The sequence below is a fragment of the Chaetura pelagica genome, unplaced genomic scaffold, assembly GCF_000747805.2.
Source record: "Chaetura pelagica isolate M959 unplaced genomic scaffold, ChaPel_1.0 scaffold108, whole genome shotgun sequence".
NCBI classification, from domain to species: Eukaryota; Metazoa; Chordata; class Aves; order Apodiformes; family Apodidae; genus Chaetura; species Chaetura pelagica.
This window is the reverse complement of record NW_009970718.1, coordinates 5215714-5241603: the sequence shown is the minus strand read 5'-3', so window position 1 is coordinate 5241603 and position 25890 is coordinate 5215714. Positions and strand designations below refer to the sequence as shown.

Below are 25890 nucleotides of genomic sequence, written 5' to 3'. Positions count from 1 at the left end.
TTACTCTGAGACATTATATATATTTTATATATACATAAATATATATAATATATATAAATTTGAGGTTTATATATAGGGCAATACATATGTACACACATATCCATTTGTATTTCCTTATATATAAATCTATATACACATTCCTGAAAGGCATAAACCATTTTCTCTGGAAAATAACAGAAATTAAGATTATAAACTGCTGAAGGAAGGCTTGAAAGGAAATAGGGTTAAAGGTATGCTTGGATATTTATTTAAATATATTTTTTTATGTTTTATAATCTACATTCAGAGTTTATGTTTTACTTTTTTTATTTACATAGGCTATTAAAATAATACATATTGTGCGTTAATTTAGGGATTTATTCATTAGGAATATTATGCAGGCACAGTTAAATTGGCCAGCTGCAACAAAACCTGCATTTGCTGTGTTACATCTGATCCTCTTGAGATCTGTTTTGGAGAAAACAAGGCTGAAGCCTCCACTGAAGCCACATCACCTCCGATGTCTGATTGAGGTCTTTGACTTTGAAATGTTTCTTTCTGTTGGCTTCAGTTGGATTTTTACTAAGTTCTAGAAGGCAAGAATTGTTTGGAGACTAAAAAGAAGAGTATCTTTGAAGAAACAATCATCATGTCTGGTTTTGGTAAGAATATATCATTATTGCTCAGCCCCAGTATGACATTTTGTGACCATCTCCCTCAACTGCCTCCCAAAGGGGGTGGGGGAGGGGCAGGCTAAAATTTTGTGGGTTTGTTTTGTTTTGTTTTTCGAGAATGCAAAATGTGAAGTATTTGGTAATACTTTTGAAAATTCTTTTGATGTATTACCTATGTAATGTTAAAGGAGGGCCAGGATCTCACAAAAAGAGCAGTAGACTTTTGCTGAGTTTTTATACCAGTTCAGTGATGTAAAAAATACACCATTATGGGCTAAATCTTTAGATTTAATAAAGACATGCCAATTGATAGATTAATTTAGTCATAAAGATGCACCACCTTAAAAATAGGACTCTAAATATTTTCAAATGTTGGGGAGATTTTGTAATACTCTGTACAGGTTTGATCATTATGCTTTTTGTTAACTGTATATTTCCAGGGTTGTGCAAGTCTCTAAACTTCAATTGAGAGGTAGATGATGAGAAAAATTTGAACTGCAAAACAACAACATGTACAGTATGTTGAAATTACATAGAAATGCTTACACAAACTGCGATCAAAAAGGTGATAATACCTGAAAACATATTTTATATATATATATATAAGCACAAATATCTGAAAAGCCCCCACCCAAAAAAAAAAATCCCGAAAGCCTTCTTAAAATTGTTATGTCGGAAATTAAGTATTTAAAAATTCCCTTTATATTCCTCTCTGTGAATAGAAAAATAGTCATCTATAGAGAAGATAACAAAAGTTGCCTTCATTTAATTTTGTTAATTCTCATTATCAGTCACAACACGCTCATCGATAAAAGTGGTCATGGCTTTGTTTAGTGAAGACCTAATGGATGCCCCAGATCTGGCTGTATGCAATATCAGTAGCTGATTATGTACCTGAATAATACTTCCCCACTAACATCCACAACCATCCAGACCTGAAATTAGCAAGTGAAAATGTTTTTTTAGGCATTTGAGGAAAGTGAATGACAAGAAAGCATTTAAGAAAAATCAGTGTATGTCAGGCTCAAATTCTTGGTGTTAGATCAAAATGAAGAATGGAGTGAGGAGCCTTCAAGAGGAACAAGAGTTCTCTGGAAGGAACAATTATGTACACACTGTCAAAGGTTTTTTAAGCACACTGAATATTGATATGCTAAAAAGATTATTAAAATTCATGTGAATTTTGAATAATGATGTCAGTGAAATTGCTGCCATTGACTTCAATGGTACATAAAGCTGAACAACTTCTCCCAAGGACAGTATCATTTAAAAAAAAAAAAAAAAATCTATTTGAAGATAAAATAAGACTTTCTCTTACTCTGTCAAAACAGTTCACAAATCACACTCCTGAAATAAAAAGATTTTAGTCTCACTACTGTGCTGCAAGATTTCATATAAAAAGATGCTTTTGTGAACTTAGTGGAAATACAGAACTGACAAAATCTGCAACCACAGTTCAATGGTGAGAGGAGGGAGGGGTGAACTTTAGATATGTTCTTTAAAAAGTACTGAGAATTATTGGTGAGAAGTCTTTATCTGGAGTTAGAAAGGGCAATACAGAAGAACCTTCCAGCTACTAGAGGTTGCAATTTCAAAAAACCCTAAAGAGATAAAAGCATCCTGATGTCTAGTCTGAAACCACTTGAAATTTAACCTTGATGTTAAGTAGGAAAAATATTATTTACATTACCCCCTTTCCTATTAATTTAAAAAAATTGGTATTATTTTTCTTGTCTGATCAAATAAGAGCAATTTGATAATTAGGCTAAGTGATATTGTGGTCGAGAAATGAAGAGGATGACACATAAATTAGTATAAATGAGATTAAGAGCAATTAAGGATTTGCAAGAACTGTCTGATAGAGCCTGCAGACTCTATAGTGTATAATTGATGCATCTGGTATATCTTTAAGAGTACATTTGTCGTAAGTGGGTACTGGGGAAGAAAATAACAGTTTCCCACAACATTCCTTGATTGTAGGGCTGGGGTACCTCTCTGTCCTGACCCTGCAGTGGTTCCTACTGGTGGCAAGGTATTTAAAAGGCACGAAGGGGATTTAGAGAGATGGAATATACTCAGGCCTTGTTCTGAAAGCAGAAATATAATGATGAAATGATTTGCAGTAAAAATTACAGCTCAGTTCGAGTAAGAGTGATGATCAGGGGTTCAAAGGCAAGTTATACTAATTTTACTACTTTGCTGTTCAGTCTAGAATTGATTCAAGGCAATTTATTCTTATTATTACTTTTAGAAATAAGAGCTATCGATACAAGGCAATTGCCCCTTTAGGACCTGTTATTTGGAAGACAGAGTTTTTTAATTCCAGGCAGTTTTTGCATAGATACAGTTCCAATTTTCTTCATTTATCTCTGGATTTTAACTTCCTTAATATTGAGTAATATCAAGAACATTCTGATGGTTTTGTTTTGTCTTGTTTTTTTGGGGTGGTTTGTTTTTTTTCTAGTATTATTAGGAAAAGTAATGAAAGAGGTGTAAGGAAATGTTTCCCTTGATTCTGTTCATACATCACATTGCTCCAGTTGCCTGCTACATTATTTTTACCCTATGGGATTAAAAAGTTGCACATTGGTGAGTGGAGGTAAAAAAGTTTGTTCATTCATATTAATTTTTAATTGACCAGACATGGAAGAGAAGTAGCTCTGCACAGGTTTCTGTTTATATCAATTTTTACTTCCTCTGAGATACATAATTTTTGTTACTGATGGTCAAATGTGTCTACGACTAGAGGAACTTGGGTTTTCCCTTATTTCCTATGCCATACTGCGCAGTATTCTGTGATCCTGCATAGAACAGGTAAGTTGCCTGTATGTTTCCTGAGACCCTTTAAAAATAATCTTTCTTCTGAGTTCCTTATTTATTCAACAGCAATTTTCAAGAGACTTAAGTCAAAACTTGACACTTCTTGCCTTCTACTCTATGTACTTAATCACATTATATTTTGCAAAGAGCACTTAGAATTTTGCCTCAGTCTTTTTGGTTCAGCCCCTATGTTCATCTCTTTTCAAATAATCTCTACCTTTCTACCGCTCGCTGTTAAGAGCACAGTGATGTTCCTGACCACTATTCTTTAGCTAAAATTTCAGTTAGTCTTTCAAAATTCAGTATTTATAATTGATATTCCTTCACTCTGTGAAAGCTTCACGTCTATGAAACTCCTCATCTCTTTCTGACTCTGGGCACATAGGGCCTTCATAGATGTCGGAATTCACCCTGTATGTTTTCATAGCCAAGAACAGAGCAAAGCTTTGGTCTCATTTTGTGCTGGTAGGGCTATGGTTAGGAAGGAGGTGCAACATATTTATTTATTCTCTGAACTTGCAGGCTGGGAGAGGAAGTGTATTTTTACTGGGACTACATCATTCTCCTTTATACAGTTCACTGCTCAAATCTGAGCATGTAACCTGTATTTTCTCCCAAAACTCTGAAACATACATATTTTGTTGCTGATTCACCTATAAGATTATAGGACTTTCAGAAGGTGTTTGGTTTTCCTGCATATAATTTGGTAAAAAGTAGACTTTAATTTCTGTACCATGCTGCATGGTACTTCATGATGCTTCTCCTCCAAAACGGTGTTCAGATAATGGAAAAGTTCAGCATTACTATGGAAGTTCATAGTATATAAGATGGTAACCCAGCAAAATAGATGCAAGCACTACCAAAATTTTTAGAATACTGAAAATAATATGTACACTATTATTTCTTAAATGCACTCACATATTTGTTAGATTTCACTTTTTTTTTTTTCCCCTTTTCTTATTGGTGCTTCAAATAATGTTTAACAAAGCTACCTGTCTGTCCAATACATTTGCAACTTTTGAGATTTAAGAGGGCTAAAATGAATTACATTCTTTTCCATAAATTAAATGTATGTGTATTCTGTATAAACAGCGCATCAATGTTTTATCAATCACACTCTTAATTTTCACAGTTTCTCAGGCATTTATTTGCATCTTGCCAAAATTAATAGCACCTTTCCTTACCTACAAATAGAGTAAATATTTTTACTTAATACCTTCGAAAGCTGGCACTTCTAGCTTTCAAGTGCAGTGCTAATTTCTGTTAAGTAAAATTGTAGACCTATGATTTCTTTGCCTAAAGGAAGATGAACAATTGTGTACATTTTAGTTTATATGGATGTGTGTGTAATTGTAAACACAAGACCAAATAACCTACACAAAAATGATATATTGGTAGAAAGCTTCCAGGTTGGCACTGTCAGTGTTCCTTGCAGCATTTGTGTTCGAACTGACACTACAGAAGAATAGCTCTTCACTAAGTACATGGGAAAGGTAGGTGAGAAGTGGTATAAAGTTACCTGTCTGCAAAGACCTGAACTTAAATCTCTCAATAGATCCATCAAACAATAACGACTTGCCAATAAACCCAAGTACCTACTTTGAAGTCATTGTCATGAAACTCAGCCAGGCCACAAAAGCCAAGGGTAAGTATCCTTTTAACATCAGCAGGTTCTGAATGTAGGCCCTTTAGGAAAAAGGCGTTACAGTCCAGTCCAATTCCTCCCACCATACAGGAATACCTAACTGAACAAACTAACTGTCACTCTTGATTTTAAACCTTTTTATGTACAGACAGATTTTAGCTTAGTTTGAATTAGTGAGGTCTGAATGTACTTTGTGTTCTAATGTGTATGTTGAAGTACAATGTAGTCAGCTACCACAGGAGCAAACAAATTCTGAAATATATTGTAATAAAGCTGTTTATTGTATTTTAGAGATGCAGCCCACCAACTGTTCATCTTCTAGCCTCAGCTTTTACAACCATATCATAATTTTTTTATACAGACATAATGTATGTTTTTGATCTTGTGGGCATAAAAAAGAGAAAAAGTTTCAGTGTGCTTTACTCAGGTATTCTACCCCTTTTGAAACCTTTGAGCTTATATTCTTTTTACTATTAGTAGTAAGTACAGTTTGGGTAGATTATTTCAGCAAACTTTAACAATACTCTAAGGTGAACACAAAGTATCTTCCCAAATAAGAGTAAGAGATACGTTTGCATGAGATATACTTTTAAAACAAAACTGTCATTGGAAGGCTTTACATATAGTCTGATTTACCTGACTCTTGATTGTCCAGAGTCTTAGTTTGATGGAACCATTTGCATGGAGTAACTACCTCTGTAATCTCAATTTTGCATCACTGAAATAAATATACTGTAGATGCTATTTTAACTTAGAGTCTTACTGTGGGGCAAAAATCTGTTCCCATCCAATATTGTGACTGATCATTTTTACCTCAAAACTTGGCCTATGTCTTGTAGACATATTTCTAATGGAAGATATAAATGTTGCCTTCTGAGCTATACTGCAGTTTAAATATTAGTTTCTCTTTCTGAAGGATCTTCAAGAGCTTTATCAGCTCTGCTGGCAGCATCTTCGTTCTCATTGTTTGTTAATGGTTCTGCTTCCTTTGAGTCAGCATTCTTCAGAGCTTTCTGCTTCTCATCTTCTAGCTTCTTTTCTTTTGCCAAAAGCCTGTAGTTAATGGTATTGCCAATGAATAACCAGATACTGGCCACAGTCACGATCACTCCACAGACAAAATACATGTACTGATATTCACCAGTAACATCCACCAACCAACCTGAAATACAAAGACAAGAGAGAAAAAGAGTCCTTAGAATAGCACACCCAATACAATTCAGATCTTTCCCTAGGAGAAATACCTATATATTGCCTGGTTTTGAAGCAGGAGCAGAAAAGCATTTTCAATATGTTCAAATAGTCTAACATACATATTGGAACTCTAACAAAACCTGTTTTCGTCAAGCTAGAAGCTGTCATTGGAATCACTGTCAATGATAAAATAGTGAAGAACAAAGTAAGTAAAGCTTAACGAATAATGACAGACAGTTTTTTAGTTCTTTCATTGTCTTATTATTTTATTCACCTCCTAATTTTGTTTCTTATTGTTTTGGAGTGACTGTCTGACACTCTAGGAGGCTGCATGCAGACAATAGGATGAAGAGGTATGTGCTGTTTTAGGCAGCTGTCACTGTGCATCAACTCCTTGTTTTTCAATTTTACTTTCCTGTGACTGTTGAAAGAGATAGAAAGGCTTGCTCCTGCAACTATGATGCTCAACTGCTGAACGTTGAACTCTGAAGTCTCTACCTAAACATTACATCCACACTTCTGAGATTAAATTGGTCATGAGAAGGAAAATAAAATTGAACCATTCTTCCATTTTATGAGCCATTCTTTCTAAATTTTCCCAGTTGTCAAATCAACATTTGTAGACATAGAATCATAGAATCATAGAATCTTAGGGGCTGGAAGGGACCTCGAGAGATCATCTAGTCCAACCCCCCTGCCAGAGCAGGGTCACCTAGAGTACATCACACAGGAACTCATCCAGGTGGGTTTTGAATGTCTCCAGTGAGGGAGACTCCACAACCTCCCTGGGCAGTCTGTTCCAGTGCTCTGTCACTCTCACAGTAAAAAAATTTTTTCGGATATTCACCTTGAACCTCCTATGCTCCAATTTACACCCATTACCCCTTGTCCTATCACTGGTCATCACTGAGAAAAGCCTAACTCCGTCCCCCTGACACTCACCCCTTACATATTTGTAAACATTGATGAGGTCACCCCTCAGTCTCCTTTTCTCCAAGCTAAAGAGACCCAGCTCCCTCAGCCTTTCCTCATAAGGGAGATGTTCCACTCCCTTCATCATCTTTGTAGCTCTGCGCTGGACTCTTTCGAGCAGTTCCCTGTCCTTCTTGAACTGAGGGGCCCAGAACTGGACACAATATTCCAGATGTGGCCTCACCAATGCAGAATAGAGGGGGAGGAGAACCTCTCTTGACCTACTAACCACACCCTTTCTCATGCACCCCAGGATGCCATTGGCCTTCTTGGCCACAAGGGCGATTTAGTGGTTTTTATTGATGAGCAGCCTCACAATACTGACTATTAAAAATTTAAATTTAAATTACTTCAGTATAATATTTTAAAGGATATGAACTCGTCAATCTGGAATTTGCCTTTTCCATGTGCTCATCCCCATTGTTGTCTCTAGTTAATAACAAAAATTGATTATTTACTCAGTTATAGCACAAACAAGGTTTTCAAAACTTCTGAAAAACTAATATACTGAGTAATAAATAGTTGCATATGCTATTGCTCCATAAATATTAAATATCTTTAGATTTCAGAACCTGAATGAAAAGGCTGGACTCCAGCAGCCTCAGTCCCCCACTAGGTGGCACAGGAAGAGTCTGTGTGAGAAGAGTATCTTTTGTTTGACCATTAGGAAAATTAATTTGTATGTTAAAAGATGAGGGTAATATGGAATATATTTAGGACTATTAAACTTTTAATTGTACAAATATTATCGTACTAAAGTGAGTGGAATTGTTCTGGCATATTTTAAATTTCACTCAAAAATGCAATTTCATAAAAATAGTAAGAGTAATCCCTAAAATGCTTTGATAATTATAAATGGTTTTAGACACAAACAGTCTTGCTGACTTTTTTGGCTCTTTTAATGTGGCTATAGTGTATGTTCATAAGGCTGGTAATATCAGCATCTTTACATTTTCATACTGTCAGGCTTACAATGCAACACACACACATTTAACGGATACTTTTCAGTAAGATTCACTTTTCAGTAAGACTTGAGCATCTATTTCTTTAGCCTCATATATAATCAGAAACTTTCAGATTATAAAATTTACTAACATCATTACTAAATACTGTCTAAAAGGCTAGCAAACAAAAAATACTTTAGATAAGAGTCTTCATCAGTTTCAGTGCTAGAAGTCAAAAAGTTATTAATATAGTCCAAGTTAGGTTCCTTTAAGTTTCCCTTGCACTCAAAAGATAGAAGTTGGCAACATTGCCATCTTTTAGTCAATGTAGGATGGTTCTCTCTCTGAGTTGCCTTACATGTATCTGTTGGCTATAGTAACAGTCTAAAGGACTGGCTGAGAGTGAGGCTGTGGTGTGAAATCATAGAATCATTTTCATTAGAAAGGAACTTTAAGATCATCAATGTTAACCTAGCACTGCCAAGTTCACAACTAAACCACATCCTTAAGCACCACATCTACACGTCTTTTAAATAACTTTGGGATGGTGACCACCACTTCCATGGACAGCCTATTCCAGTGCCTGATGACCCTTTCAGTGAAGAAAATTTTCCTAATATGCAGTCTAGACCTTCCCTGGCACAATCATGCCAGGGTTAAATGCTCAACAACACTGCAGTGAAATCCCACCAGGCATGCACCCTGTCTGGGCTGCTGAACATATCCATGTCCTTTCTGGCACCTACAGGTTTCTTCTCTCTAGAAATGCCAATACTCTCGGTTTAGACAAACTAAAGGTGTATGGGTGCTCCTCTGGCAGCTATTAGGTTAGAGAAACTCTAAGTCCCTGTGAGATCTTAAGGAAAACCGATCCGCGGATTCGACCAATTGAAAAGAGTAAGAACTACATTGGTGAAGAGCAGATTGGAGCTAAATACACGTAAATCAAGATTGCAAAGATTGCGCTCAGGAAAACATGCATTTATCACATGAATTTATGGGCCAGTAGGGATATACTCTCTATCTATCTATTGCACATGCATGCAATGCATGCCTTCAGAATCTCATGTGGATCTACAATTGCAAAGTGCAATAACTGACACAGTGCACTGAGGCTTCAAGACATTCCTAGTCATACAGAAAACATTAAATAACATTAAGAACAATGTTTATATTAATTCAATAATAATTTGCAAGATTATGTTGTAATGTTTGCAAAAAATTGGAATAAACCAGACACTTACCTCCTAGAGGAGGGCCTATGAGTACAGGGCAACATTCCACGATTGTAACAAGTCCAACTGCACTGGAAAATCTGGCAGCCCCAACGAGGTCCATCAATGTCTCAAAAAGCACGCTGCTAACCATTCCAAATGCAAACCCAAAAAATACAGCATATATCACCAAGCCAGTGTAATTTGTTGCCAGAGGGCACAAGATGTGACAGACACCATTGTAAAAGACAGCAAAACTAAAAAAATACTGAATCTTTGGCCGAATAAATTTGGAGTTTGCTACAAGTCCCATTGAAGGCCTAGCAAACATGTCTACAAAGGCTAAGATAGATAGCAAAAAAGCAGCAGAATATTCATCAATTCCTTTGTGCTTGGCATAAGGAGCCAAGAAAACTATTGGAGCAAAGAAACCAATAAACATAATGACATTTCCTGACAAATAGATCAGAAACCCTCTATGTTTGAAGAGGGACAAATCAAGATATGTATTTATAGTTTGCCAAAAAGACTTTTTGCTGGTTTTGTGCGAGGCAGCATCTCCTGTTCCTTTTTCAACATCTTTTTTCACAGGAGGGACTGTTTTCGGTCCAACAGGTCTCATAAGTGACCCAGCCACACAGCAGTTCAAAAGAAGTCCTCCCAGAATGAGAAAGCTTCCTTTCCAGCCAAATGCATTAAAGAGAAATTGATTGAGAGGTGCCAGTGTGCTCAGAAACACTGGACTTCCAGCCATAGCTAATCCATTAGCAATGGGACGCTTCTTATAGAAATACTTGCCAATCATGGTCAAGGCAGGCTGTAAGTTGAATGCTAAGCCCAGTCCTAAACAACACATAAAAGACAGTGTTATTGAAGGTCATGCACTAAAAAAAAACCAAACATATCACACCTCTTTCAAGTTATTTTTAAGATGACCAGTATCTAATACTGTTATTCTCAATGAATATAGATACTCAGTAGTATCAGAGAATGAAATCGAGCTTCATTGCTATACATGTGTGTTAATGTCAAGACTATGTCATGGTGGCATTCTGCCATTTCCCCCTGTAACACAGCAATAAAAGCCAAAACTCCTTGTGGTGTTACAACAATCACAGAAGAATTATAGTATCAGTGCCTTAACTCACCGTTTTTATATTTGCTAAGCTGTAATGTAATTCTCTCTTGGTTCATTTCACTAAAGTTATTAAATGTCACCTCAGCTACAATGCATGCAGGGTGCATTTAATTGCATACATTTCATTTCTTATTTCCAGCCCTATTTAAGATCAAACTTGTGTACTAAAGTGGACATTAAAATGCATAATTATTTTGGAGCACATTTAGCACTTTCCCAGGTATGGAAGTCATTACAGAGGGTGGAAGAGTTCTAGAGGATATGCGTGGGAGCAAACACCCAACCACATCAGCTGCATGTATAAGCTGAACCACTAGGCCTTCTCTCTGTATTAGGACATCTAGGCAATAATGTCTAAGCAGGCATACATCTACTGAATGGCACAGGAGAGGTGTTTTCTTCTCTGATAGGGCCATTCCTGGACCCTGACTTTATTCTCTCAGTGAGCTGTAAGTTTTGGATGTAAAAAATAAGAGCTTTAAGGAGTAATCACTGAACAAAGAAGTACTCCTTTAGCCCCAGCATAAAGATAAGCTTGAATATAGTAACAAGTACCATATAATTAATTTAATATCTGCCAATATTTCTACTCACTTGCCTTCCTTATTCTGAGGACCCAGTCAAAAAAACCTGAAACAAACCCACAACTTTTGAGAAGGAGGTATTTGATTGACTTGCTTTATGATAACTTCAGTTTATTGCCTTAGGAACTATCCAGGCATTTGATGATATATGATATGGGAGATTGCAAATAGAAAGCTATTGAACTGTAAGTTGTTATACCTTTCTGTGAGAGTATATGTATGTAAAAACCTACAGAAATCTGGTGCTAGTTTTCATATTTTTACTAGAATTCTTTTAGCCTTTGCTACCCCATTTGAAGTGTAACATGACTGAAAGCTAAAAGAATGAATGTGAAATTCTATACAAATTACTGTAATAAGTGCTGTCACAAACCAATCAATTTTTATACCATAATTACAGTGCAGTGTGGAACAGTACCTACATACAGCATTTATTGAATAAAATCATCAGTTGTTCCTGAAATATCCTAAGAAATAATTTAACATCGTACAAGCTAATTGAAAAAATTCAGGTAGCTGAAATGAACTGAATTTGCTACCTTCTTGGTTTGCACTTGTACAATGCCTTGCACAGTGGGATCTTAATCAGTAAGGTTCGTTGTTAAAACAGTATTACAAATAATCTAATAGAATATTGTAATCCCTTTTAAACCAGACTCTTACCTCCAACGACACCAATACATATATAAAGTTCCAGGACACTGTTGCAGAAAGAGGAGGCAATCATACCAAATGAACATAAGATACCTCCTGCTATCATCACAGGCCGGCTACCATACTTATTGACCAAAATGCTGCTTATGGGACCTGTTGGTAGAAATAAAACACAATAGCACATTATAGGTAACTCATCATACATGTCTTTGTGTTTAGGGTTTATTGTAATGTTTTATTCTTACATCCCATGAAATATGTGGCTGTTTCTATACCGATTTGTCTTATAAACACTGTGAGTTTGCAGACACATGATCCAGGATGTGACTATATTGCCTCCATGACAATATAAATATTGCTTAGTTATGGAGATAGATAAAATTAAAGATTAAAGACATCAGACGAGCAAGAGAGATGGTTGCAGTTCACAAGCTCTCAGTACTGACATTGGTCAGTGGAAGTTTTGAAAATGCAAGGACTTCTGAACAATTTCAAGTATGAGACAAGTATCAAAATTCCCCTTCAGAGAGCAAGAAGAATCTCCAGGGAACCAAATTAAAAACTGACCTTAATACTGTGGCTTGTGCTGGACTTCTTCTACCTAAAACTACACATAGGCTTTGAAAATATTGTCAAAACAGAATGTAAATCTCTGGTCCTTGAGGCTCACTTTCCCTCACCTCATCCAGAAAGGAGTGTTAATGGGCAATAAGGTGATTACAAGTTGTCTGGGAAAATATAAGACATGCTTTAGCATAAAGACACATAAACTTTGAAAATATTACTACAGGTCCATTTTTTGGTTTCAAGTGCAATTCAGTTTATGGTGTAATTACGTGCATACTAAACAAACAGCTAGTGTGCAATTTAGCATTACATGCATTATATGTTTTTTAAACGACCATGTCTAGAATAGATTGTGTGCTACATATCAAGATAAAGCGGTTGTCAAAGCTCTTTAGGTAAGTCCGCATACCATCTGACGGCACTGTATTTGGCCTAAACTATTACAAATAGTCTCACTTTTGCAATAACTAAACTTATCCAGTTTAAAAAACCAAACAACCCATAATAAAAAATTTCAAAATCAAGATAAAGCAGGCACCCAGCATAAAGCAGAATGACAAGATCTACACCTGATTTCACTGTAAATCATTCACTGTACTAGTAACAGTTGTAAGTTTCTCTCTTTGTAGATATCTAAAGGAATAAATGCCAGAAGCTCCATTATGTGAAAAAAAGCCTAATCCAAACATTTTAGATCTTAGAGTCTGTGAATTCATTAAATAGCTTAGGTCACATGGAGCCTAGGGCAGCATCTGTTTAAAAAATGAGGTCCCTGTCCAGACAGCACAGACAATTGCCAATACACTCAGCTTTCTGCCAGTAAAAGCAATCTATCTTCTTGCCCAGGCAGCTGTAACACTTAAGGTAAGAGGGGGCACAGAGGATAAACAGGGTGGCTGTTTTACTGGGAAGGTAAAGAATGCTCAGACTGAAGGCACTAGGGCTTATCGTACAGACATATAAACATAGAAGACCAGGTTCTGCTGCTCAGTGGACTGCAAGTCAAGCATAACCATACACCGAAACCAACTGACTCAAAATCCACAGCACAGAATGGCTCATCAAATATACAATAGCCCAGAAATTTATTAAAATTTTTTAAATCACATATGAAGCACTAAAATATTTCACTGACAGCTTATATTATGAGATACTTAACACTACTAATTTCCATTTGGGGGGAACACTAAGCAGAACAGTGATGAGGTGGGGTTTCTCCTTTGAGATCATAGGAAGAGAGCAGTGAAACATGAAAGACAGGCAAATTACACTCCAAACACTCTCCAACCATATCATACTTACTTCTCCTGTCTTAATAAACTTGTGTTCTCATAATTATGCAGAAGCATAACTTCAATCACATTGTTGTTTTGTTTTGTTTTGTTTTTATTTAGAGGGCTATGTTGGGACATTCAGTAGTTTGGCTCATGTTTGAATTAGAAAGAAAGTCCTTTTGAAATATGTGAACAATACAAATATTTCCTCTGGGCCAAAAACCCCCTTTGAACTTGATCTCTTTGTTTAACTCAAAAAGTTCCACGCCAATATAAATTAATATTTATATTTTTGAAAATAAATTAAATGTAAGACTTCAATCACATTGTTGTTTTGTTTTGTTTTGTTTTTATTTAGAGGGCTATGTTGGGACATTCAGTAGTTTGGCTCATGTTTGAATTAGAAAGAAAGTCCTTTTGAAATATGTGAACAATACAAATATTTCCTCTGGGCCAAAAACCCCCTTTGAACTTGATCTCTTTGTTTAACTCAAAAAGTTCCACGCCAATATAAATTAATATTTATATTTTTGAAAATAAATTAAATGTAAGGCATTTTTCTGGGAAAAAAAAAAAAAAAAAAAAAAAGTTTTGTTATCATACCAAATAATGATTTACTAAATTCTTTTCTAGTTCTGGATGTATTAATAAAATTGTAAATTAAAAATGTATGTAATATTTGTTAACATTCTGAGCTCCCCCCAAACTGCAGCTGTATTAAACGTTGCCTTGCTATAGTCTTACTTAAAATGTTCCTTTTCTGATCCTTAGAGCAAAATGTAGGAAATAAGTATCATAGCACATAATTATTTGACTATACTATTTTATTAATTCACTACATGCAGCATCTGGAACTGTACTCTTGCATAAATACTTCACTTCTGCTGTAGACAGACCTGTTAGCAACCTGTTTCTTTTCTCCTTACACAAGTGTGAGAAGTGAGGAATGGCATTCAAAAATGAGTGTTGTGCAATATTGCTATATTGTTAGCAATGAGACTATGGATCAAAAAACCAGCATTGCACAGCATTGACAAAGCTTTCCAAACATAGTGAAGGACAAAGATGAGCTCTGTTCTAATAGTTATCCCAGAAGAGTATTGACCACAATAACAATATTCTTTAACATTGTTCCATCAATCCTTTCTTACGAGGAGCGAGAAAACTGGACCTCTGTGGATCTTAACTTTGGCAGTGAGGCCAGTTCTGTAACATACAGCTTTTCTGACCAAAGCATGTAATGTTAGCTTCACCTACAAGACCTGCTAGCTACAAGTCAAATATGGATATATTAATTTAGGTAAGCAGTGGATGAAGATACCAGAAGAAAGACAAAGCTGTCTGATGGTCATATTTTCAAATTACCTAAATCTGGAATGTAGTATGAATTTAAAATTCCTTTAAACATCATATTCTCTTTGAGATGTTTTCCTTCAGTTAGTGATGTGTATTTAGCACCACAGCTCCGTTTACTTTTTGGGTCTTCTATTAGTATATTCCAGCTTTTTTATTTAAAATGTGTGCATGTGGGAAATATTAATTGTTACATAAGCCATAAAGTTAGTTTGAGATTACTCTGGAAGCTATATAGAAACCCTTCAAATCTGATGAGTAGATTAAAAATATTCTTGTGACATCTTTGTATATACTTGGTTTTGCAGTATTATAAAATGATGTATATTCATACTTTAACGTATATGAATCTACATAAATTCCAGCTGTTTGTCTGACATCATGTGTTTTATAGCCATGCACAAATTTTATTTCAGATCTAACAGATTCTACAATTATTTAAGCAATGCTCACATTCCAGCATCTATCTATATTCCCTGCATACTTCTTCCCTTTAGTAGAAGGAAGATTAAGCTGTAACACTGCCAAAATCATGCTATACATTAATGCACATTAATGCACTAGAGGACTGCTGGATCTCTGAGTCTAGTTTCCCAAAGCCTGAAGTAACTACATAACAGATGTTAAGTCAGGAAGCTCACAAGAATACTTACTCTGATCTCTCCCTTAGCACCTACAAACCATCAGCCACAAAAGGCTATACACTCCCTAAACCAAGTTAAAGACCATTATCATAATCTACTAACAGTCTCCTGGCTGTATTTTTGTTTTATATCTTTCTGAGGCAAATGACCAGACTGTGAGAAGGAGTAAGACAGAACTGTAACCAGTGCCACTGAAGAACTGTTTCAGGAGGGGCTGTGAAGCAGGACACAAATGCTTTAGAAGACAACAACAAAAATAGCTGTTTTTCACATTTTTTTTTTTGTCAAATGACAATGGAAAAGTGGCAAAAGTAATTTCAGCTATGTGAGCAGACATCTGGCTCATTCATTTGGGAGTTGTTTATGATCTTTTATACAGAGATGATAATAATGTAACACCTACACTGTATTTTGATGGCTCAGGAGAACATTCGCTTGCACATCTGTAATTGTGCAAAATGTGAGGAAAAAGCTGTTTTCATTGGTCTTCAGTGAATACCAAGACCTCTTTGAAGAAATACAGTGCTTACAAATGACATTAATTATTTCATATAATAACAATGGTAGCAATAATATTTTCTTCTCATTTCCAAGTTTAACTTTTCAATAACCATTTAAATCTTCACTCTTCTTTTAAGCCATAATGTCATAAATGAAAAGCAATACAAACAACTACATAAATGAATAATAAGTACACATAAAAAACAGATGTTTGAAGAAATAATCACTTTTTCCCCTTAAAAGATGTTTATTTTGCTAATATGGTTTAAGTATAGCTCAGTCTTTGAAGTTTATTTTAAAATAAATGTACTGCTGGCTATTTTTGTGGAAATGAATAGAGGGCTCAAACTGTCCACTATAAATTTAATAGTCTTTCCAATATAGTTACATTCTCAGAGATACACACATATCTATCTATTTATTTGCTTTTTTCAGCCCTAAGAAAATAAATACTTGTAAAAATGATCTGACTCAATACAATGCAACAACTTTATACGTAGTATCTCTAAAAGCTTAAAGGATGCAAACTAGATAACAATATTTCAATTTCATAACACCTTGAGGTAATAGTACAGGTAGATCAGTTTTGAGGCTATGAAATAGAATAAAGGAAGATTTATTTGACATAAAATCTGTATCTTGCTCAGCTCTCAGGCAGAATAACATTTATAAGTCCAAATGTATTAGGAACACTCCATTAATTTATGAGGAAGAGAATCTAGGACACTATAGCTCTTGCTGCCTTTTCTCTTTTTCTTTTTTTTTTCTTTTCTTGCCAAAATGAATATATATACATATACTTACTTGAGATAGTCCTGCTGTAAATAGACACAACTTCCTGTGACAAGTAAAAAATTATTCTGCACCTTAGATGTATAATAACTAGTCGAAATGGTTACAATAGTAGGGATTGGTTTGTAGCAGTATCAAGTTGCCATAATTTTCTTTCATGTTCATAATGAGGTCAGTCATCTTTGGATCTATATTTATATTCACTGTAGGAATTAAATTTTTGTTTCATTTAATCTAGGTTTTATTATTGAATTTATTTGTTCTAGTTTGATTACTCACTGCTATAATAAAATGATAGAATGGAAGATCATTCACATCTGTAATTTGGTAAACATACTGCCAGTACCTTTATGCTTTTATTTTGCTACCTCCAATATTTTTAGTATGGAACAAGAGATGAACCTTCTTGACATAAACGTAATTTTTAAAACATAGATTGAAAGTGTCATACAGTGTTTATAGTGTCATTGATTCAAAGAAACCTGAAATGACTCAGTCTGAACAATACGACATTTATTTCCATAATAATATTTCAAGTTGCACTAATGCAATATTGTAGATTGCACCCTGTCAAGTGATTTAAACACAAGTACATTTTCAGCCATCTGCTGTAGAGTTAATGCATCTATCTTTCCACTCCAGCTTTATTTATTTTATTTATTTTTATTTTTTTTTTAATTTATGTTTCCTGCAAGGCTGGAAAAGCCCAAGGAGCTCCAAGAATTAACACTAGGATAAGCTACTTGCTAATATAATTCAGACTTTCCCTCCCCACCCTCATTTTTCCTTCTCACTCTCATTTTTTCTTTTTTCTTGCTAAAGTACAGCTTTTATCTTTCACTTTCAAACAACTCCTTCAACCATGAACTATTTAAGCAAGTACTTAGTACTGCTATTAGAACGTTATCTCTGGTATCCAGAGGAAAAATAACTCAAAATTGATTCTGTTCATGTTTTAAAACCTGCTCACTAAGTTGTAAAGCAGTTAAAAAATATGCTGCTTTTCTCAAGTAGGACTAAGTCAAAATACAGAGCATTCAGTGAGAGTCCTCTCTGGTTCAAGTACCTTTGCCTAAATACTTTTAGCACTTCTGGATAGGCATTTAGAGAAAGTAGACAAAAAAAAAAAAAAAAAAAAAAAAAAAAAAAGCCCAGAAAAATAATGATGAATTTGAATATTAAAATGTCATGCAACTATTTTTTGTGTTAGATTCTTTAGCACATTTCTGAGAATGGAATCCTGTGATTCTGACATATCCTCTGTGTTAGTGTAGCAGCAATGATGGTAACATTTTTCAACAATTTTTTGAAAGCTTTCTCTGTAGTTTCTGCATTTGGCAGTATTTTTTCCTCATTTCAAATAACATTTAAAACTGGCTGCACTGATTCCATAAACCTAGATAATATAGTACCTTAACAGAAAGCAAAGAGAAAAAAAATGTTCTTGCAGAAAATATCACCAGAAAAAAATGGCTAACACTGAGTTAGGGTCACTAAACTATGAGTTCAGGTAGCTCAGCAGCTGAAAGCACAGCATGCTGAGCAGTAAGCAGTCGGTCGTCCAACCATTCATCACACTTTGCTCACCACTTCCCTTCTTTAACTAGATTTGCTCAGTGTCCTTACTCTGGATGCACACATTCTCGCTTCTGTCCTGAAGGATCGTTGAATTTCATTAAGTTTCTGTATTTTGATTACTAATGAGGATTAATTTGACCTTCAGATATTTCTTAGGACTTTAAATAAGAAATACAGTAATCACGTGTGTGGTGACCCATAGGAGCCTGGCTGATGGTAGAGCACTTCAGACACATGGGCTGCTTCTTTATGGTTCCTTCTCCCAAAAGATTACAGCTGATAATTTTGAACTCAAGTTCAGAAACTTATGCCTGGCTGCAAGTAAGAGCTGTCTTTTTCCTGAAATGTTCAGACTCACAGAACCATAGAATTATAGAACTATTCAGGTTGAAAAAGACCCTTGGCATCACCAAGTCCAAATATCATTCCTACTCTACAAAGTTCTCCCCTAAATCATATCCATCAACATCACATCCAAAAGACCCTCAAACACATCCAGGGATGGTGACTCAACCACCTCCCTGGGCAGCCTATTCCAGTGTCTGACCACTCTTTCTGTGAAAAAAAATTTTCTTACATAAGCGATTGGTTGCTGGTGCTTGCTCTAAAAGTATTGCTTTTGTGTAGAAATTTCAGGTCCTTGAGCTGTTTTGATACTTTGTGGTTTGTTTGGTTTTATTTGTTGTTTTTTTTTTCCAGTGACACATCAGAAACATGAACCAAGGGAACTGCATATTTTGATTAAAGCTGTTGTTTGGCTTACAGGTTTTTGCCTTATTTGCCAGGTTGTGCATGTGTATGGAGTTACTGACCATGTAATTTAGAAAATATCTTCAAGTGAGCAAATTACTCTATATCTATGAATTTTAAAAAGTTGGAAAATTGCTCAGCTTTTAATGAAGGAGTAGCCATGCTGATTATTATTTACATGAATATATTTTAATGTTTTATATTGCCTTTTGCATGCTCTGCTACAGATTTTTTTTTTTTTTCTTATGATGGCTAAAACACTTGACCACAAAGCAGAAGACTAAGATGGTTTATGATACTTCTTTTGAAATTAGCTAGATGCAGCAAAACACTTCAGCATTTTTTTTTTTAACTTTCCTTGTATTTGTCTTACTGTTACAAAGTGAATCCCATGCATAGATATTTGCAAAAAATAGTCTTTCAACTTGGAAAAAGGTAAGAAACAAGAAAGCAGAGAGGAAGGAGCAAGCTAATGATGAGATGGATCCAAACCACCTATGAGAGATGCATATAAATAGACATTGCAACACGAGGCACATATTCTTCACAAAGTGGCCTGCGTGCCTCTGTAATGAGGATAGCTGAAAATGGCATCAGCACATGATATCTGCATTGCCAAGAGCCTTCTCAGAAAAAAATCTGTTTTTCTTCTCAGAAAACTGATGCAACTACCTTGTAATTTAAGCAGTAAATGTCATGTAGTGTATCAACATGAACATTAGAAAATACACTGGCAAATACAAAGTGTTTAGAAGACTTAAAGTTTCCTGCAGAAAAAAAAAAAAAAAAGCAAAAAAAAAAAGCTTTTTAAAGCTTAGTGTTTAAAAGCAATTAACACCTCAGAGCTTCAAGACTCATGTGAATCTAAATTTTAAACAGCTTTTCAGACCCCAAAAATATGTTTGGGATATCACTTAAATAATATTACTCTTGTCATGCACAATGAATCTGTGCTTTTTACTTCTCCTTCAAATGAAAAAACCCAAGAACGACTTGCTCATTTTTTTCCTCTCCAGAAACACTGTAAAGATAATAATACTAATGTATAAATATTAATAAATATAATTGTCTATAGCAGTAGTCAATATTAAGGTATTAATAATAAACTTCACTAAATTTATATCCTTCTGAGGTTTTCACCAGCAATTTCAGGACGCATGAAAATATTTAGTGGTTCTCTTCCAGAGGTCTCATCCCTGAAGTATTATCCATTTATCACAATGTCTGTTCCTTCTTTTTCTGCAGATGGTTGCAAGTGAAAGACTTACTTCAATTTGGTAATACCTGTGTTTAAGCACTTGCACTGAAAGAAGCATCACATTTCTGAAATAAATTAAAATAAATGTTACCTAATATGTCTGCCTTCAGGGAACCAAGGAAAATTAATACTAAACCAAAACTACAAGTTCATTTATAGCTATCCAGTATTTCTACTGGTTTTTTTCTGTCTCAAAAATAATCTTATTAAAAAACTGCTGTGACCAGACATTGAGACTACATATTTACACAAATATACACATGCCAAAAAAACAAACAAACAAAACCCCCACCACTTTTCCTCATCTGACTGTTGGATTTCTAATTATGTAAATTAGTTGCTTTTTCCTGGGATAAGAAAAAGTATTCATCCCATTTATAAGTATTTTTCACCTGAAAGCTTCTAAACTCACTCTTTTGAGTTCAAATAACTTGAAAACTTGTAGCTGAGCAGGCTTAGTGTTCACTACTTTGAGTGTTTCCCAAGCAGATTAGCTTGCTATCTGTGAGAAACAGATTGTCAAAGTTCTGTATATTCTGCTGTTAAAAAGGAAGGACGATTTTCTGTATCATTCCAGATCATAAAACTGAAAAGACAGAGGTTAAACTACCCCATTGTCTCAAGTACAATTATAGAAACTTGAAAATAAGAGATACATTGTTAATCTGAGAGCTAATCATTAGAAAGAAAACAAATAAACAAACAAACAAAAAACCCACAAAACAAATACTGCTTGCAAATATCTATTTTAATTCTTCACAGATATTTTCATAACCTATGTTATTAGCTGGTTAGAAATATTCCCTTCCTTTCTTCCTCTTTGAGAAATAACTGTCTTTCCTATAAATCTGTTTATGCACATGTGAACACAACACTCATTAATATTCCTTACTCAGCACTTCCTATTTATTTTTCCCTATTATCATTCATTGGTTTTATACACCTTCTTAAAAATCTGTGGCTACTTTTCCTGGAAGCAGAAAACATATTTTGTCATTCGGAAGCCTAGCAGACATCACAAAGAGAAAGTCATAGCCAACACTTTCAGAAGACTTTGCACAGGCTACTTATAGTTCTTGTAAATGCAGGGTATATTCTCTGTAACTCAAATAATTATATTTTTCATATAATGCATTCACTGTGAAAAATGCAGCCAACTTCAGCGAAGATTAATATTGTCATTTGGATTTCTTTGTCTTCTACAAATTGCCCATCATATTAATGTTCATACAATATTCCATTTTTACCCTGCACATCATTCTACAGTTTATTTGTTTTCTTCCAGAATAATATTATAGCTAACTCAATTTGGAAATTATTCCTTATACATAGTTACAGGCAGTAATATATAATTTCAGAGAAAGCACAAGATACATGCTTCTTCCCAGTGGCTCCTTTATTGTATTCCCTTCTGGTCTCAATTTTGCACTGTATAATTAAACTTCAAATTGAAAATACTCAGCCTACTACTTATAATGTTTCTGTGGGCCACTTACTGTGAATTATGCATCATGAGTAGATCATTAAATATCATCTACATATTCAGAATATATGTAACAAGAAATATAAATCTGGATGTGTCCTGAGAAGTCGTCATATTTAGGTCATTGGCAATAACTTTGTAAGATTATTTCCAAATGTATTTGCTTTTTATCATGTATGTATAATTAAGATTAAAATATAATTCATAGGAAAAGATTTCTGAAATATTATTTTATAATTATTTTAGTTGTAATTTTATTTTTAATATTACCCAATAAAATCCATATGATGACTGTCAGTGGTAACAATTAGAAGCATAAGAGGGGGAATTTTTGTGTTTACTACAGGCCACCTGATCAGGCTGAGGAGGCTGACGAGGCCTTTATAAAGGCCCTGAAATTAGCCTCACAATCACAGGCCCTGGTTCTCACAGGGAACTTCAACCCCCCTGATATTGTCTAGAAACACAACAGCCAGGCATACGTGGTTCAGGAGGTTCCTGCAGAGTGTCGATAACTTTATGATGCAGTTGGTTGAGGTGTGCTGCTGGACCTGGTATTAACAAACAAAGGTCTTGTTGGAGATTTCAAGGTTGGGGGCAACCTTGGCTGTAGCAACCATGAAATGGTGGAGCTTACTATTTTGTGTGGAAAAAGTAGAGAAATAAGTAAGATTACAGCACGGGACTTCAAGAAAGCAAAGTTTAGACTCTTCAAAGATCTACTCTGACGAATACCATGGGTCAGGGCCCTGGATGGTATGGATGTCCATGAGAGCTGGGCAACTTTCAAACACTACTTCCTCCACACACAAGACTGGTGCATCCCTATGAGGAAGAAATCAAGCAGCAGAGGTAGAAGACCTGCATGCATGAGTAAGGATCTTTAGGAAAAAAAAATAAAGGGAAGAAGGAAATTTACAGAATGTGGAAAACAGGACTGACCTCTTGGGAGGAATACAGGAATGTAGTCAGAGAATGAAGGGTTCCAAAGAGGAAAGCTAAGGCCCACCTGGAATTAAATCTGGTGAGGGTTATCAAGGACAACAAGAAGGGTTTCTGGAAATGGGGGTGGGGCAGAGGGGGTAAAGTCTAGATTGGGTCTGCTTACATGAACAAATAATATTTGAGCTCTGGTGAAAGAAGCAACATGAACTGGCTTAGTGGCCTAGTGCCATTTTACTGCACTTGAAGATAATATTTGTGTGGCTTTTGAATCTGACTCATGTGTTACATAGTATAAAGAAATAAAACAACCTGCCACTGTCAGAAACCTTATTCTTCACTGTCAAGCAGCTTACTTATAAACATTGTGATGCATCATAAATTCAAAATAATGCCTATTAAGAGATAGGTTTCTCATTATTTGTATTACAGATGCTGCCTATGTATCATTCATTCCTGGACTCACCACTCATCTAAGGAGTTATGCTGATATTCTTCAGCCAGAAAATATTAAAATAATCCAATGAAATATACCCACTTCTGCAAGGATTTAACATGTGTGCCTGATAGGAGAACATTACTTAGGTTTAGTAATGAAAGAATTATTTTCTTCCCACAGGAGGAACTATGTTTCTTTAGTGAGTTTTAATCCATTTTACTGAAAAAAAATTGCTTTAGAAAGTTGACTGATCTAGGCAATATGCATATCAACACCTTGCCAGGTAAATTTTTTATAACATCAGGAGAAATGATCTGGAATAAATTCTGTGATAGTTTGTTCTTGTCTTAATCCTATATACCACTTCTGCTGTTTCTCTGAGCATAGGGTCAAGTCCTTGGCACTCAGATTACTATTTACTTTTGAGTAAGTAAATATGAAAAGCTTCTAAATCACAATGGCAAAGTTTTATATAACCTTGCACACCCTTTGCACAGATACAAGCTATGGTGCTGTGTGAAAGACAGGAGGATCACTCTCACATGTACTATCTTTGTGGCATGCTATTTGATTTTTAAGGAATGATACATAGGATTAGCATTGCATTAAATATTCTTATGCTTCAGCATTCATTTTTATTGTCAAGCTGAAATAAAAATTTCAAGTCTTAGAATTTTCAGTTTAATACAAACTCTTCAAATAAGTCACTTGGAAATACCTCAAATGTATTCTGTCATGCAAAGAAATTAGAAATACAACTATCTGTTATTCCTATGATCTAATTCTTCCTCTTAGTTTTTCAAAATAATTAGTAACATTTTGTTTCAGGTCATTCGGTACTATATTGCATTCAATTGCCAAACTGTCTTAAAAAAATACAACTCTACAATTTTTAAATTTTGTATAAGCCCAGTTGCTGAACTGTTACTCATTATCATTATGCAGTCACTAAACACACAGTGAACCTCACTCTGAGATTAGTTGCCCCATCACATTCTGGGAGATGTCCTTCTGCAGGTCCAGCCCATATGAAAGAGAGGTGTGTGGGGTTTCTTTGATAAACATCTTTTTATCTTTTTTCTTTTTTTCCTTTCTTTAAAAAATATATATATCTCTCTCTCTATATATATATAAACTGTAACTTTCCATGGCAATAAAAATGTGTTAATCAAAAATTAGTACGAAGGCCATCAGCTCCTTACAACCATCTCTAACGTTGACTGCATTCTCTTCTCACATGAGAATCATAAAATTTCAGGTCACTACCTGAAAGTGTTTTGCTACATAGTTTGTTGCTTCAATGAATAATTAGAACAATCCTTACAGTCACAGGGCCTGATTCTTCTTTCTCTGATGCACTTTGCAGCACTGGAACTCTGTGGAAGCCAATAAGCTAAAATTGAAGTTAGGAGACTCATACTTCAGGTCATATTGCATTGTGTCCTTAGATTTTTCCTTTTTATTTATGAAACAGAGATAAGCTTTCTGACAAATAAGGCAAAAGTTTAATCAAATTATTACTTCAATAAAGTGAATTCTGCCAGTTTTGCTCAAATACCATAAATTCTCAAAGCTAATCTTCTTTATCTTATTTATATTTTATTTGGGAGAAAAGACATTAAACATTTATGGATAACATCTTTTTAAGGTTGTCATAACTAAAAATGAGATTTTAATGAGTGCCTCTGAGAACATTTAAGTCATTGATGGTATGCTGTCAAGAGATCGTGATGTTACAAACACCTGTGGATAACCATATTTGCATCCACATATATACATGTTTAGATGTTGACTTTAAGCAGGTGAGAAGTTTAGTTATGTAAAATGATGCACAATTTGCAGGATTAGCACCTTGGTGACCATAACTGGAATAGAGTCCCAGGCAGTTATTTTACATGTCTCTGATAAGAGCATAAGATAGTCAGTGAACTGTCATCCACCACTATGTAGAGTAATGGATCTGCTGTAAGGTTTCCTACTGTCATTGTTTCTTTTTTCCAGTGTCACTAGCCAAACTGGGATTCCAGAACATTGGCTATAAATGCAAATAAAACTGCAGATTTGCCATATGTAGCACACGACTTAAGGTCCTTTACCAAGAATGTATTTATTTTACTTTAATTATTGCATTTTACTGCATTTTGCTGGACACATGTCCAGATAAACTAACTTATTGACTAAAAATCTTATTTTACCATAACTAGCATCATGCTTCTTTGCACAGGCTTTAAAACCTTATGTTTCTTAATTACATGTTTCATGGTAATAGCTAAAGAGCCTTGGTTTCTTATGGATGGAACTGTTCCTGCAAAGACAGTCTAAGTTGAATATCCACGAGTAAAACACCCTGCACTTTGTTTATTTACTTGCTACTCTATAAATGACATCTATTCTGACTAGGCAAATCACAACAGATTCAGCTACTTAGGTACATACAGTCAAAGCATAGCAATGTCACAATAAGGAGGGATTAATTCCGCCATCTGGCAGT

General features: G+C 35.0%; 1 protein-coding gene across 1 annotated transcript in view; it reads right to left on the bottom strand.

Moving 5' to 3' along the window:
- Nucleotides 1-5272: 5272 nt before the first annotated feature.
- SLC16A7 (solute carrier family 16 (monocarboxylate transporter), member 7) overlaps nt 5273-25890 on the bottom strand; it is a 28484-nt gene continuing 7866 nt past the window's right edge. The window contains exons 2-4 of the mRNA XM_010006292.1: nt 11828-11971; nt 9473-10285; nt 5273-6280 (exon numbers count right to left, since the gene is read on the bottom strand). Of these exons, the coding sequence (XP_010004594.1) occupies nt 6009-6280; nt 9473-10285; nt 11828-11971 (1229 nt within the window). The 3' untranslated portion in view covers nt 5273-6008. The remainder of the gene's footprint in view (nt 6281-9472; nt 10286-11827; nt 11972-25890) is intronic.